This window comes from Poecilia formosa, unplaced genomic scaffold (assembly GCF_000485575.1).
Source record: "Poecilia formosa unplaced genomic scaffold, Poecilia_formosa-5.1.2 Scaffold7, whole genome shotgun sequence".
Taxonomy (NCBI): Eukaryota; Metazoa; Chordata; class Actinopteri; order Cyprinodontiformes; family Poeciliidae; genus Poecilia; species Poecilia formosa.
In genome coordinates, this window is record NW_006799946.1 from 1,072,927 (window position 1) to 1,089,548 (window position 16,622).

A 16,622-nucleotide genomic window follows, 5' to 3' on the forward strand; every position below is an offset into this window, starting at 1 on the left:
TAAGAGTTGCAGGACACCGGCCCTCGAGGACCAGGATTGCCCACCCCTGGTCTAGATTCAGCTTCTGAGAATGGTTTATATAAAACAGTTTAAAAAAAAGAAAAAATGAAAAATGTGACTGTTCTTTTACCATTCACTGACCTACTTTGCCTTTTTTAAAATCAGATTCTTCATCTGGATGTACACAGTCAAAAATGTATTGAATTTGTCTTTTTGTAATTTGATTATTATCCAAATGATTTATCGATTCCAGAATTTTAACAATTTTGTTTTTTTGAAAAAGGAAATGGCACCACACCAGTGTTTTTGCTGATAAGGTTTTTTTTTAATAAAGTATCAGTAACTCACTTGCCTGGTTTCTGTTTTATATTATTTTTTATTATTTGGAACAATAACTTTTATGTTTGGTAATAATCTCTGAGATTACTAAACCTCAAAATAATGTGTTATTTCACAAAATAAAGGCGTTATATCTATAATTTTAAGAAAAAAACTGAAAAGAATAACTGAAAAAGAAAGCATTAATTTATTAAAACGTTAGAATCTTCAAAGGAAAGACTAATAGCATTCTAGCACCTTAGGGCCATTGTAGACAAAAGAACTAAACATTCAGTGCAACAGTTTAACAGAAAAAAAAAATAGTACAGGCTTATTTGCATAAACTTGCTGACTGTGAAAACACGGATATCACTTCTCCTTTTAGAAATGTCTGTTCTATTTTTCTTTACATTCTGAAAAACACTGAAAATTATTAGCTAAGTGAACTAAAATTGGACCTTTAGAAACTAAAGAGATTTTTTCTTTTTAGGTTTTTCAGTTTTAAACTAGTAAACCAGGAGGCACCCGTTTCTCCTGTAAATAAAATCTTTGATACTTAGGGACACCACTACTTGTACAGCATTCAACTTCTCATCCTATCAAAATCAGAGAACTGAAAATGTGAATTCGAACTTACTTACCTGTGGCTCATACTTCCAGGAAGCTTTGGGCCTTTTCCCAGTTGGTACAGAGTACAAATAAGCTGAAAACCACGCTGAACGGCGAGGTCGACTGTATAACGTGGCAAACTGGTACAAGTTGTTGTAACGTTGGCAGATCGGGGTCCCAGCCAGGCCTTTGGGGGGCCAGGATTTGTAGAAAAATTGCAAGCAGGGGATGAAGTCCCCAACATCTGCTACAGAGGCAGAGATGGAGGCCAGAAGAAGCAGAGATGTGCACAAACCCGTCATTTTCATCTGCTTTCACACAGAGTTAGGAATCAACTAAGAGCATGTTCCTGTTTTACCAACACATGACCTCTGAAAGAAAGCAGAAGCAAGTTTCAAAATGACTTTCTCCAAATGCCTTTTTATTTGAACAGATGAGGAATCCATTTATGTAAATGTCACTTTCCACAATCATAAAATTTTATTAGTTAGGACGTTTGTACAAATCCAAAAAAAAAGACATATGGAGACTCCAAGAAGGTGCCTTAACGGGGCAGTATTTTGTAAAAACCAACTTTTTTGGAGCTTTAAATAACGTCATAATGTTATTCTCTCATCAAAAATATACCTGCGGTGTTGCCTTGATTCTTCCTTAAATGCTTAAGTAATCTACTTTGAAGTGCAGCTCCGATTCACAGAGCATGTCTCCTCGCGACTCCACACAGCTCCTCCACTCAGCCCGTTCAGACAAGTCAGCAGCAATTAGCGAACACCTGACGCAACTGCACACCCGCTAAGCTCATTATATGAGCTACTTCTCAGCACCACGCTGGTAAAAACGTTGTTAAAAAGTCAATAGAGGAGCAATGTTATGATGACTTCCTGAAGGCACAGTTTCAGGGGGAGCAGGAGTTTTTAAAGAGACAGAGGCCCAATTTTAAGACATTAGATTTGATCCGGAGATGTGGATTTAAACATACCTTGAAAGCTATGACCACCCGTCGTCATGGAAATCCACCCCTATCTAACTCTTTTGCTATCCTGGTGTACCTTGTGACCGTCTGTGACTTGGACGATCTATTCCTTTAAGACTGTTATACCGTACAGGTGCTGAGTGTAGGGAGCTCTCTGCCTTTTCTCACCATTTTAATTACTTTGCAACTCAAAGAGTCAAATTTGTTCATCTAAGACACCACGAAGCATTTTTCCATCTATTCAGGTGAAAACACTCATCCCTAACTGGTTCACAGCGCCCTCTGGTGTCCTGAAATTAACCTAACACCGGTTTTTCTCCACATTCAATTTTTCTAATATTATGCAGGTTTTGAAATATTCTGTAATTAGTTGGCTAAAAAGTGTATTTATTGGTTTTACTGTGACAAAATTAATTTGGTGACTATTATTTCCTGTATTTTCTAAATAAATAGTAGTTTCCTAAAATGGAAAAAAAAGGAAATTTCTTTCTCATATGGTATGGAACTATGTTAGCATCTGTTAATAATTAGAGTTTCATAGCGTTAGCAACTTCCAAGAAATATTCTGCGACCATTTTGTTACTAACTGAAGAATAATTCCCTTTTTTGAGAAAGTGAATGTTTCAATAAGAAAAACCATAGCATTTTTATGGAATCTGCATTTTTTGTGAGCCTTTGATACTCGGAGGGCGGGTGTTCTTGGCAGAATGTTTCCTTTTCCTCGAATTCAAACTCACACAGATGAACTTGAAGTCCAGTCCTCACGGACCCCTCCCACATTTCTTATGTAACACAGTAATCAGGACTTAAATTCTGCACAACACAGGCACTGAGACCTTTTTGTCCTGAGAGAACAAAACGTACATTTCCTCTGCTGTGTTAGAGCTGCGAGGTAGGTTACAACACTTTCTTTGCAACATGTTAACATAACGACAACAGATGAGATTCAGAGTAGAGTTTGCTCTTTCCAACTTCCTAAAGATCAGACCTGCAGACAGAAAAAATATATTCTTGGGGAATAATTGTTTTAAATGTAATAGTTTCATATCAAGTTTCTTTGAGATTAGAGACTAAACTAACACCGGGCATTAGTGAGAACGTGCTCCACTGGACTTTGATTTATTGAGCAACTACTGTGCGTTTCCCATCCTGATTTTGAAACTCACACTGAAACAAAATCAGAACTGCAGCTTTCTTGGTACAATTATGTCTGAAGGGTTTGAGAAACTGCAGCTGAGCTTTGTACGGAGGAGTCACAGTTAAGGAAAATCATGCATTCCTATGCTACTAAAATGTTTCTCATGCACAGAGAAAAAAAGACATTCTAATAATTTCCAGATGTCCGTTGATCTTTCTCAGTTCTACAGTGTAATTGTTCAATTTAACACCAAAAGCTTTAATGTATTTCAGTGGGTTTACGGTCTAAAAAGTTGGTTTCCATTTGTATTCAGCCCCCAAGTTGATAGTTTTTTGTCTGATGGTCTTTGGGGGAATATTTCTATCACCTTTACACACCTGGCCAATCAGTGACCGACAGGCTTTTGATGCCACCTTTTCAACCCAACTCTGCATGAATGCAACCCCAGCGAAGTAGGTTCTAAAAAAAAGGGGGGCTGGTAACATGTAGACAATATTAATGGAAAACCCTTTTAACCCATGGAGAGCCGAGTCGAACTGCACTGACTAGGCGCTAGTGGAAAAGGGCCACATGATTCTGCTTGTTCACCAATGTTCTCTACACTCACTGAACGGCTGAATTATTACTGATATGAAATTAAACACAGATGTAATTGCATGCAATTGTATTTAGAGGTATTAGAGTAAATAGGACAAGAGACACATACTTGCCACATTTTCTTTGTTTTGGGAAAAAAATGAAAAATGATTCATTCTTTTTGTTCAACTTCAGTTATGGAATACTTTGTGTTGATCCATCACATTTTATACAAATATATATAAATTTGTGATTATAGAATAATTGATAAACACAAAGACACTTTTGCTGTAACAGTTTGAGGCTGGTTTGTCAAACACACGTAAATGTCTTTCTCTTTTTACCTTAACATTTTCAAGTAGCATAAACAGAAGGCATGTCTTCTTCCGTTTTCTTTGCTAAAGGATTAATGTTTAAAACTGTACCTTCACTGTGGTATGCTTTCTCTAAATTACTATATATTACTATCTTCTTCAGGGCTTTTCAATGGGGAGTCTTCAAGGAGCGTCACTCTTTCTGGTGCTGTGTGTGCCCCTCCTCACTGGTACCGGTGTCCAGGCAGGGAAGATTATGGTGTTCCCAGTGGATGGCAGCCACTGGGTCAACATGAACCTGCTGATCCAAAACCTTCATGCTAAGGGCCATGAGGTCACTGTTGTTCGAACAGCCACTAGTTGGTATGTCAAAGAATCTGCGCCACATTATCGCACCATTACTGTCACACTGCCACAAGCCATAGTCATTGAAAAGGAGGACTTCTTTGTGAACTTTCTCATGAAAATGCTGGAAATAAAAAAGGAAGGATCACTAACCGGTTTTGTTAAGTTTTACTGGGAGATGCTGAATGCATTGTCGGACATTCACAAACAGGCCAGCTTATTGGGAGTGGAAATGTTTGAGAACAAGACTCTTATGCAGAGTATTCGGGATACTCAGTTTGATGTGGTCCTGGTTGATCCAGGTTTACCTGTCGGAGTTCTGGTGGCTCATGAACTAAAGCTGCCAACAGTTTATAATGTGAGATGGATCACCAGTGGAGAAGGCCATTTTGTTGTGGCTCCTTCTCCCACTTCATATGTTCCAACTTCTGCACACCCTGTGACCGACAAGATGACATTTATCAAAAGAGTCAAAAATGCATTGTTCTATTTCCTAAACACGTGCATTGACAAGTTTGTTGTGTGCCCTCACTATGATAGACTGGTGTACAAGTACTTTGGTCCAGACGTGAAGTTCTATCACCTTCTTCAAGGTGCAGACATCTGGCTCATGAGGGTAGACTTTGTCTTTGAATTCCCCAGGCCTACCATGCCAAACATTGCCTACATTGGTGGATTTCAGTGCAAGCCCTCCAAGCCTTTATCCAAAGAGCTGGAAGAGTTTGTTCAGAGTTCAGGAGAGCATGGTGTCCTCCTGATGTCTCTGGGTACACTGGTTAAAGGTCTGCCAACAGATATCACCTCAGAAATAGCTGCTGCTTTTGCCCAGCTTCCTCAGAAAGTCATATGGAGGCATGCTGGTGAGCCGCCCAGCAACTTGGGCAACAATACCCTTTTGGTTAAGTGGATGCCACAGAACGACCTGTTGGGTCATCCAAAGACTAAAGCCTTTGTGGCCCACGGCGGCACTAACGGTGTCTACGAGTCCATCTACCATGGAGTGCCCGTCATCGGCATCCCCCTTCTGTTTGACCAGTTTGAAAACATCCTGAGACTGGAAGCACGAGGAGCAGCGAGGGTGGTGGACGCAACACAGCTCACGCAACAGAACTTCCTGGAAGCAGTACAAGATGTCATTAACAATCCCTCCTACAGAAAGAACATGAAGCGCCTGTCCACTCTCCATCGGGATAAGCCGATGCATCCTTTGGATACTGCAGTGTACTGGATAGAGTTTGTCATGAGGCACAAAGGAGCTGCACATTTACGAACAGAGTCCTATAAGATGCGTTGGTATTCTTATTATTCTGTGGATGTTTTTGTCTTCTTGTTGGCAATTTTGCTGATGCTGACAGCTGCCGTGGTAGGTTTCATACGATTCCTCTGCTTTCAGCTGAGCAGGAAGAGAAAATCTAAGCAAGAGTAAGTCGGAGCTCTCAAACAGAAGGCTGTTTATTTAACTTGACTTGGATCAGTGATGTAACTGACGTAAGAATACACTTTTGCATTTCCAGGTTTTACATATAAAAATGATCTAGTCTTAGGCAAATTCTAAAATCATTGAATCGATTCTCAAATATGCAAAAGCTCACAATAGATCCAAGAATGTCAGTATTTATTATTTTTTTATTGTTGGGGCAGAAGCAGTAGCAACATTGTAGAAAAGAAATGCACTTCTTTAGTCAGTTATCATCTTATTGACAGCCTATAAATGTGGCATTTTGCTGCTCTAGAGCATCCGGGGCTGAGGGCTAACATAGGCAAGGTAGAAAAGCATCAAACAACAATGACCTTGGAGAAGCAATTGTTTATGCCCAATAATGAAGGATTGTAGGGCATTTTCTAGACTACTAGGCAGAATAATTATTCAAAAGTTGGCAGAAGTCACACAAAGCTCCAGTGGGGTTTGATCTGGAAGCAATGAGTGGGATATCTCCTATGCCCCACACAAATAAAAACAGGCCAGATGGTGTTTAAATATTTTTCAAGTATGTGAACAGGGTTCCCCTTGATTTATTTATTCATTTTACTTTTTTTTCACTTCCTGTCAGCCCTCTCCAATTTTGTCTACTCTTAGTGCCTGTTCCCCACTCCTCTGTTGCTGTGCCGATGTAACTGGTGTTTGTACAGACTATGGTGTTATGAAAAATGTAATCAAATGCTCATCAGGAAAAAAAAGTACTGTCAGATGTCAGCGAATTTGTCTAACCTTCAGACTGTGAAATGTTCAGGAAATTTGGAAAGCACTCAAAACCTCTTGCAGGCTTCGTTTAGCATATTAAATGCCACATTTCATGAGAGGACAATAAGAAAAAACATTGAAGCAATACGGCTTGTTTGAATTGGTTGAAAGAGAAAGCCTTTTCTCTTAGAAGCGAACATCGTCGGACAAGTTGCACCCATTTGAACTACAACACTTCTGGACCAGAGTTTGACAAACACTGGCAGCGTTTAATCTGTTGTGTTCTTTTCTTTTTTTTTGTACACTGAACTTGAACGAACTTGAATGACAAGGTCAGTTATCTCCTGAATTGTAAACACCTAGAACTGACAGCATGTCATTGCATGATCAATGACACTCTAGTTCTCTATTAGTACTGTGTTGGCTTGATTATTAATGTTTTCATTTGTGCAACTGTTCAAAAGTACGCTTAGCTTAAAATCCTGTGTCCAAAGGATTTGTTCTGAACGGCTTCAGAAGTGCCCCCAAAACACACCAGTAACCCTACGTGAACTTTACTGTAAAGCTAAAGTTTTGCCTGTATTAAAATGTCATGTCCTGTCCTGCTGATGCAGATCCACAACAATCCACTAACAAATGCTACTTAATTCTGTGTTAGAAACATTGGCTTTACAATCAATGACAGTATTATTGTTCAGTCACAGCTGCCTTGAAGCTTTAAGTGATTTACTTTAACAATCAAATTGTGAGCAAGCTGGCAATACTTAATGCATTCATTTAATTAAAAAAAAACTGTGCAATTCTTTATAGTGTAATTGTGTAACTGTTTTACTCACCATCGACAATATGTACCTGACATGTAAGCAATGACATAAAACAGAAACAAATCAGATTTGCCGTCTATGTCTTTATTTATATATCTATGTAATTTCTAATGTGTTTAGTCTTATTGTAACTTTAACTAGGTATCATAAAGTTAAATCATGTTGATGTTAGAATAAACTGTAACATATATAGTTTGAATAAGAGGACCTGTTTCTCTGCCTTTAATTTTGAAGCAAGCTGTATGAATTTTATCCAGAAGGTGGCAGTGTCCCATTTCACATCAGGTGTCATCAAAACTGAGTCATTTTGGATGCTCCATCACCTGACTGACTGAATTACCTCCTCAGCATATTTTTTTTGAAAACCCACCAAAACACATTTTCAAGACAGACAGTAGATAGACCAAATTAGGTTGTTTTGGGAGTGCTGAAAGAGGGGCTAGGTGCTGTTCAAGCAACAATTGCTGTTGTTTCATATCGTCTATATAAAAAAGAAAAAACAACAACAAAAAACCAATTGAAAATAGGTTCTTATGTTGGTCAGCTACGCAGCTGCTTGGTGAACTTTAAGCACCCTTTAGCCACCAGAAACCCAAAGCTTTGATGGGCAGTGCAGCTCAGAGAAGAATAGGTGTGAAAACGGAAACTGTGGTTGGTTGAACCTGAACTGCTTTAATGTAATGAAAGGTTTTCATCACATTTACAGTGTGCCCGTTTGTGCTCAGTTTCATCTTTTGTCACCAGCAGGAATCTGACACAATTTTTACATTGCACATCAATAAAATACAGAATAAAATAATTTTGTATGTTTTATTTTCAAAAAGAAAACAGCAATAGTTTACATAGAATGTGCCATTTTACATATGATTTTCAAAGATTTGATGCAAGTTTTACTTACAATGTTGCTTAGCAAGGCTGAGGTAGAATTTGTCAGTTGTCAGTGTGTGACTGTAGTGTTTCTTGTTCAGAGAAGAAATTGACCAATACTATTCTGCCACGCACATTTTTTTTTTTTACTTTACACAACAACAAAAGAGACATTTAGGAAAATTGTTTGGTATTTTGATTTTGTGTTATGCATAACAAGAAAAAAAAAAGTCTTCCAAAAAAGACAAGAGCTGTTTGTCTCTTTTTGCTTCTAAGTTTTTTCATTTTAACTAAAAAGATTAGCCGACTCAGCAAAAAATGCTTAGACTTTAATCTGAGCTTTTAGGTAAGTAAATACATGTCTAAAACACTCATTTGTCCATATTTGCAATAGAATGACCTTATTTCAGGGAACAAAACAACCGAAATTAGAAGACTTTCCAGTTGATTATTAAAATATCTAAAAAAGAAATATATATTTTTATTATATATATATATATATATATATATATATATATATATATATGTATTATTTCTCTTTCTTTTCATCAACTTACTTCATTGTCGTTTTTGTACAGCACTTTGGTGCAGTTTTACACCTGTTTTATACATGCAAATGTTTAATGAGTTTTGAGTTTTACAGTGTTTACAGTGTAAACTTGTTTTACAATGTTTTGTTTTTTTTGCTCATGTAACTCCTCCGGATTAAGAATATATGCTTCAGGCTCTTTCCTGACCTTTAAATTCAAAGAGCAGTCTAAACCGACCTAAATATAAACACTGCCTGACAACAACTGTAGAATTTCCTCTGATTATTACTCTTCTGATCTAACACTTAATTCTTATTTATGGCTATATGGTTCTTTCTTCCAGATATCATTGTTGTTTGTTACACCAATTGTCCATTAGCATCGACATTTCAATTTGGCTGTACGTCCAGCATGTAAAGCACATTGACAAAAAAGCTGAATTAGACTTTGACTGTCCTTTTTATTTTCTTTTTGGGGTGGGTGAAATTGTGCCTTTCCTAATTATTTAGAATAAAATGCACAGAAACATCAGGTTCAAGTTTTAAAAGCTACTCAGAAAAGAAAATATTTAGAAAATAAAATGAAAAACTGAAAATGACTTGGAGAACTTTTACATATCTGCTATTGAATGATATGGTAAATTAGGGATATTTTCTCCACAACTGATTTTATTTATTTATTTATTTATTTTTTACAAATTTTGTATTGTTTTTGTCAACATAAATTCAGACATGAATGGACTTGTATGTGTAGCTTTAAAACTGTGTAGCATGGACTCAAAGGAGTAAGTGAGCTCCCTCTAGTGGTACATAATATCAGTCTTCTCTAAGTAAAGTTTGACAAAGGTTCACTTTTTTTTATAAATCAAAAATATAGAATTTTTCATCATTATTTTCAGAAAGTATTTATGTTTTTTAGGAGAATTATTTTTTTAATGTTGATTTTATTGCTTAGTGTGTGATCTTGATACTTCAATAAGATTATGTTTTAAAATTAATAGTTATGTGTCGTGTTAGTCATTGTGCCTGAAAAGCAAATCAGATTCTGAGATGTTGCTTCATATAAAAAAAAAACCAGAAAAAAAAATCCTGTTTTAGATAAAACCAGGAGAGCTAATAAAGTATTTTTTTTCTCATCCATCTGCCCCTGTAAGACATTTTACAAAGCTCACATTTTTGCAGAAATTAATCCATGTATGAATCAAAGAATCTTCTCCTTAAAGCTTTGGTGGCCAAAATGTTCAAAGCTAAGTACTTTTTTTTTTAATATGGGCCAGTCAGTTCCTAACTTTTCCAAAGTACCAGACAAACCAGGACAAGGATAAAGCTCACTTCGATGATGGTGAGTGCCACCACCAGGCTGGTAGGGGCATCTTTAAGCGGCTCTTCTTTCTCCGTGCAGTTATGGAAATAGGTGGAGTGGATGTAGAAGAAGTAGTCTTGGACATCAGAATTTGGAAAATAGCAGCCAGTTACACTAGTAGCAATCTCCACACATATCGTCAACTTGTTGTAGATTCTGCAGCAGATAAAAAGAAATTGTTGTGTAATACGGGTATTTTATTAACAATAAGGGAAGAGAATAGAAATTCTCTGGGTCTGTGGTGTGATAGGAAAAAAAAAAAACAGCTTTGTTGCTTTCCTCAGCAGTTGTTGCATGTTTAAGGTACAAAAAAGTAGAACAGAAGAACTTATGACAAAAATACAAACCGAAATTTAAAGACGTGGCACAAATAGAAATGACAGAGCACCCCGAAAAACATGTGAAATTCACGTGTAGAAAACCTGAATTTTTTTTCCATATAATAGAAAGACCATCAGAATTAAAATGTATTTATATATGTATGTATTTATTAAGCTGTTGCATGGAGTAAATTATTTACTCTTTGGATACAGCATCTTCCTTCCACAGATTAAAAATGGGACTGTTAAGTGAATTGGCTCTTCTAAATTACCATTAGGCCTGAGTGTATGAATGACCTATGCAGGCATGAACAACGGATGGATACTGTGTCTGTTTTTGGACAGCAATAAATCAAAAGTGCTTTTTCAGTGTTAACCCTCACAGATGCTTCTCTGACTATTTGGACTGATTTTGCTTTCTGCTGAGACACTTATTTTATCTCTCAACAACTGAAACTTTACAGCTAAACTCTGAAGCTCTGTAATATTGTGGCACAGCAAATATAACTAAAACTGCTGCGGTTAAACTATTTCCTGATGGTGCATAAACAGAGCAGAAGATTGAAACTGGGGGTTGGGTGAGTGAAGGAGGAAACTATTTGTTAAGCAGGAAGAGGAGGAACTTCCTCAGACGCTGTTCTAATGATGGATATTTCCCAGTAGAACTGAACCAACAAACAAAAGCTCCATGAACACCCACACCAGTACTGCCAGTCCACTTTATGAGTGTCCAGTCCTTCCACAATGTCTGGGTAAAAAGTCCAACAAATTTAAATTATGGTTGAATTGAATAGTTGTTAGCTCTTTCCACAAAACAACGGTGCTCAGAATTAATTGAGAAGGATTTTACAATGCACAATGTCTTGGGTTTGAGTGTTTGACTTTCAACATGTAGCTACTCTTCATTATGCAGTTTCAATAAATTTGAATATGTTTGTGAATTAAAAAAGGTATAAATACTAGAAATATCTAGCAAAACCGCAGTCAATATTTTTTTTTGCATATAATGAGCATGCCTGTTTGCAGTTACATCTCTTGCTTCAGTTTACTGCAGCTTTGAACAGGGAAGTGTTTCTCTTTCTTTCGTTTTTTTTTTGTAGTTCTCATTGTTGTTTTTGAAGGGGCCAAGAATGCTGCTAAAGAGTTATAAAGGATGGTAGGCAGCTTGAATTGGAGCAGACACTGCAAGACTGAATGCTGAGATGGGGTTGAATAAGATTGCATGGAATGTGGTGTGCTTAGAGTATAAAGATGCTGAAGTTAGATGAACATCAACTTCAAATGTATGCTCCATATCTTTGGTATTTTGTAGTAGTCCCTTTGGGATCATCTTTAAATTCTGTGATTTACACATGTCTTTTTATGCAATCAATAGAAAGGTCCAGACACAAAATGCGGGGTTGGTGTGGGGGGTGGGGGGGCTTGAAGTCAATTTACCAATATTACAATCCTGACCCTCCACGGACCAATAAAACTGTCACCTGCTAGGAGTAACAAGAGATTTCAGACTAACTGTGACGTAATACAACACACAACAAACAGCAGCTGCTGCAGCAAGCCTGCTTGTGCCTGCTTGTGCACACAAGGTGAAGAAATACTATCCTCCAATGCTGCACATCCAAGCTGAGAAATATGATGATCAGCAGAATCAGGCGCAGACCTGAAAGCACACGACTTGAGGCACATGATCTCAGTGGAACAACTCGTAGGATGTAGGGGGTTTGTGTGTTTGTTGTGGTTGTGAATTGTGATCCACAACCATACACTGTATATGCACAGATTTGACAAAGTCAAAACTGACTGTGCCAGATTCAGCAGATACACAGATATGTACAGATTTGGCATAGTCATTATGTCTTCTTCGTTTTGCATGGCAAAAGATATTTCAAGGATGTCTCTTGTGTATATGAGGAAGGGGTAAATTCGAACATACAAACAACAAAACCATTTTTATGAAATCAAGGCTTAAACAGTTTAAAGCTAATGCACGCTGAGCCATCAGCGTGCATTAGCTGCACGCTGATGCATTAGCTGCCCTACCCACACAATTATAATTTGTGTGGGTAGGGCACCAAGACTGGCTTTGGCCCCAGGGGCCCACATCCTTCTAAATCAAGCCCTGCGTCATGCCCTCTAACTGCAAATCAAACAACTTACATTCCCATCCCCAGTCTCACCAAACAGGGCTGGTCTTAGCTTTTTATTTTGGAATTTATTTTTTTTTAAAAAGAAAAAAAATTCATTTTCAATGTATAAATCATTCCAATAGTAGCTAAAATTGTTCTTGAACGCGGTTTTACATCTGTTCTATTTTTTCACTTTCTGTTAAAATACTTGTAAATTATTTTATTGTCTGTAATATGGTCACAGTTCAATATAAGTCTGATAAAAATGAACTAATGCAGGCTATATGTATCAAGTACAAATTCTTTCATTTTGGAACTGACTCTGAAAACAGCGCCTCCGTGTGGTTCGGTGCTGGAACTGCAGATAATAGGTGGTCATTAATGGTACTGCAGGTTAACAGTAGTAACTGTCGTGTTGTTACACTCAATACACTTAACCTTAGAAGAGTTTATGAATTTACCAGACGCATTTTTAAGAAAATGTTTTCTTAAGATAACCTATGAAGATTGTGAGATCATTTTTGCAGCTTTGCTAAATTAGGACCATCATGGATGTGAAAGAAAATGGCAACGCTCCAAGTTTAAATAAAATAACACGGATTGGATTATTTCAGTTATTCTATATAAAAAAGATGATTTCAGGCAAGAGGAAATTTTTAAATATTTGTATTTGGTGGGAAAATATTGCCACTAAAACAAATTTTACAATAGGCTACCCGTTTTTTTCTTTTTTTTTTTTCTTTTTTATTCCAACTGTTGTGTTTACAGATTTTGTTATGAATGTCTATTTTAAGCGTGCGTGGATAATCCATGTTTTATTTCTGTTTATATTGTAATTGCCAATTATGCATTCACCCACTAAGAAAAATTACATCAAATAAACTGAGAATTAAAGCTAATTAAAACAAACAAACAAAAAAAAATTACAAATTTGTTGTTTAAAAAAAAAAAAAAGAATGTTCAGGCATTGCTTTTGTTCTCGTCACCACCGCATGGACCAAAATAGGTGACATTGAGTAGGTGGAAATAAATATCTATGAAAGAACTCAAGACTCTTTTGACATACCTGGCAATGTGTTTCAGGACACACCAGTCATCTTTGTGGATATCATGCATTTCTGCATGAAAAGTTTTACCACAGTACTGGTGACTTAACTCTCTCAGGTTACCCCGGTGGCAATTTCTGTATGACATTTCATTCTCTTGGTCCTGGAAATGTTCTGCAGGAAAACAAAAAAAAGTACTACACACACACTCTTGTCAATCAGACAGCCAAAGGTTCATCTAATCAGACCCAAACTACACCAAAGGACAAACATTTTGCTGGATGACTTGGAGGATATTCTGCATTTATTTGAAAGGTCAAGCTTGGTGACCTTTGATTGCTTATATTTTTTATAAAGTGAAGTAAATAAAGTGTCCTTAATGGTCCTCCACTCACCATTATCCTCCGTGATAATTAAAGATGTGTTTTGCTTTTCCAGTTCATCCTCAATTTCTTTCAGCTCATCTTCGTACAAGCTCGTTGCCTTGTTGTCTGGGTTTGTCGTATCTGAAATAAATAATTTTGCTTTACTGAGCAGTAACAATTTGTCTAGCTAAAATCATTTGCTTTGTTGGACAGATTCTTTTTCTGGGCTTTCTTTGGCTTATCTTTAAAATGTATCTCCGTTAGGCTGATCATAGTTATTTTCCTTGCTGTTGCAAGGAGATTTTTCTTTATCTAACTGCACTGAAGGTAAACGTTCAGAGAAATATTCTTCATTCTGTGACCTTTTTGTGAATTAGACCCACAAAGTGGAGATGGAGAAGTTTCACTTTTGTAATAATCAGCACATTTTGTCAACTTGCCTGATAAAGCAGAAATGCTCAGAAGCTCTGAGTAATAAAGAAAGCAGACAGTTTCAATAGTAGTGTCTGAACAAATTGAATTTCCTAATGCATTTTTTCGTAATCTTTTTTTTTAATTTGCTGTAAAATCATGTTTAAGCTCAGCAGCAGTGGTTTACTGATCTGTCCAATAAAAATCTGACAAAATAAAATATTTTAAATGAATTCTAAAGAATAATTCTTATCCAAGTTGAAGTATTTACATAAAAAATTGGCTGCCATTTTTTAAAAAATCTATTAAAAACAGTTTATTATCAACAATAATGAAAAATCTGATACCTCAGGCTGAACTCCAATATTCATTTTTAGATAATATTCCAATCTGTGCTATTGAAATCTTTGAGTCAAAACTATGTTGAATTGCCCCGAATTAGATACATTTTCCTCAGTTCATTAGAAACAGAACTTCTTAATGTTCTACCAGCACATTAAATCAACTTACTTTATTTTATAAAGGAAAAACTAAATTGATTTACAGTTATTAGGGTCATTAGCTGCTTTCAGTATATAAAGCAGCTAATGACCCAGTATATCTATTGTTTCCAAGACGGAAAAAAAAAGATAAACGAAACTTCATCTGCTGTTCTCTGATGGAAACAGCAGTTAATCAATATAATTAATAGCATACTGAAGTAGTTTTGAGCAATTACAAACCAAAGCGTAGAAGGAACCTTACTCTTTCCATGTGTGAAAACACTGAACGTTTGGTTGTTCAGCTCATTGGTGACGGTAACTTGCTGTGACACGGCAACACCTGCAAACACACAAGTTAAGCGCTAAACATCATCCATATTAATATTTTTACCTTTTATCAGTGCCTATCCAAAAGGGAAGAAAAACACAACTAACTCCTGCTATAAGAAGCTAAACAAACAAGCAAAAATAAATAAATAAATAAATCAGGTTATGCATTGCCTAATTGGTTTTGTTAAATCACACGCTTACGGAGAATGATGGCAGGTAAGAGAAGGTAGGCGATCATAGTAGCCAGAGATGATCAGAGCAGCAGGAATCTCTGAGGTCGATCTGTGACCCAAGGAGACTCTGAGGCTAAATGCCTCAGTCCTTTGGTATGTTTGCAAAACAGCCCAGCCCCCTTTATCTTGGCTCTGCTCGCTGTTGATGTACACAAGCATGTCATAGCCTCGTTTTTGGAAAAATACCAATTAAAGGATAAAAAAAAAAAAAAAATGTTGACACTGGTAGCAAACAGAACCAAAACAACACGACGAGTTACCCAAAAAACCTGAATAGTTTCTCTGAATAACAGCTGCAAATATGGAGAAAAAAATAGTCAGGTAACCATAAAGTTATGACAACACTAATTCATTTATTAAACTTGTAGTTTCTTTTTGTGTTCCCAACTCATAAACCAAATAAATGCCTAAATATGTACACATATGAAAAACTAAAACTAAAATATTCAATTTTTACGAGTTGTTGAAATTGTCCTGCAGTCTGAGAAGTGTCCACTGGAGTCTGGTCTCCACTTCCTAAGATTCAAATGGAAAGATTTAATATTTATGGGGGGGAGAGGGGGGAATCACTTTCTCTATGCTTTTGCCAGCAAATTTAAATCAATAAATGTAATTTTCCAGAGCATATTGACTGGATGATTTATCACACAACCTTTACAGTTGTGTTTAGCAAACAAGACAGAGCGCTGCTTTGTTTATGCACCAGTACATCAAAGAATTCAGATATAAACAAGCAATATTGCTGCTATCTTGATGTTTCCGTAAATTATAGCAAACAAGGCTGCAATTTCCTGCCGCTTGTTAAAATTCTTACTGGAGGTTCTCCTAAGTAGTTTCCTTCTTTAATTCACTGCGGCGTGAGGAAGACGAGACTCAAACCTGCAGCTGGTTCAGAATGAAAATCGAGCACGAAACAGTTTTTGTGTGGACGTCTGCAGCGGGACATGCATGAGGGAGTTTTATCAGCGCCGGCTCATTTTGTGGACTTGCAAAAAAAAAAAAAGTACAATCTTGCTATAATTTTGTAAATCATATACGTTTTCCTCAAGCTGCCGTACTTCTGTGCCAGAAGTACGACAGCTTCCTGTGCTTTGCGGTTTTTAATGCACAGCACCTCGAGGCTTATTGTAAAGGCCTCTGTTTTCATGTCTGCCCGTGAGACAGGAAGCTGCTCTCTCTGCCACTCAATGGTTCACAGCTTGCTGACAGATGTTTACGGACACAAAGAGCGTTGACACCAGTATCCTAGTTACAGTGTTGTTTACTATTAG

At 36.8% G+C, this 16,622-nt stretch overlaps 2 protein-coding genes and 1 pseudogene across 5 annotated transcripts in view; 1 reads left to right on the forward strand and 2 right to left on the reverse strand.

Moving 5' to 3' along the window:
* LOC103150915 (endonuclease domain-containing 1 protein-like) overlaps nt 1-2,160 on the reverse strand; it is a 4,542-nt gene extending 2,382 nt beyond the window's left edge. The window contains exons 1-2 of one of the 4 annotated variants that reach the window (XM_007570720.2): nt 1,907-2,160; nt 960-1,174 (exon numbers count right to left, since the gene is read on the reverse strand). In XM_007570720.2, coding sequence (XP_007570782.1) covers nt 960-1,174; nt 1,907-1,934 — 243 coding nt within the window. In that variant the 5' untranslated portion in view covers nt 1,935-2,160. Of the gene's footprint in view, nt 1-959; nt 1,299-1,554; nt 1,795-1,906 lie in introns of those variants that run through there. The other 3 variants (XM_007570705.2, XM_007570713.2, XM_007570697.2) reach the window with 3 other exon arrangements.
* Nucleotides 2,161-2,686: 526 nt separating this feature from the next.
* On the forward strand, nt 2,687-8,371 carry LOC103150960 (UDP-glucuronosyltransferase 2C1 pseudogene; annotated as a pseudogene).
* Nucleotides 8,372-8,667: 296 nt separating this feature from the next.
* On the reverse strand, nt 8,668-15,450 carry LOC103150969 (receptor activity-modifying protein 3-like). The gene is made up of 5 exons (XM_007570760.2): nt 15,320-15,450; nt 15,051-15,128; nt 13,926-14,036; nt 13,551-13,704; nt 8,668-10,194 (listed from the first exon to the last, which is right to left on the reverse strand). The coding sequence occupies exons 1-5, from the start codon at nt 15,354-15,356 to the stop codon at nt 9,960-9,962; spliced, it is 615 nt and encodes a 204-aa protein (XP_007570822.1). The 5' UTR covers nt 15,357-15,450; the 3' UTR covers nt 8,668-9,959.
* Between the last annotated feature and the right edge of the window lie 1,172 nt (nt 15,451-16,622).

What these genes read in the sequence shown, in the direction of transcription:
- LOC103150969 (XM_007570760.2), bottom strand. Translation starts at nt 15,356, where the DNA reads ATGATCGCCTACCTTCTCTTACCTGCCATCATTCTCC. An exon ending in TGTTTTCACACATGGAAAGA is followed by an intron (nt 14,037 to 15,050) that starts GTAAGGTTCCTT and finishes TATTTATTTCAG; the next exon opens with ATACGACAAACCCAGACAAC. An exon ending in AATTATCACGGAGGATAATG is followed by an intron (nt 13,705 to 13,925) that starts GTGAGTGGAGGA and finishes GTTTTCCTGCAG; the next exon opens with AACATTTCCAGGACCAAGAG.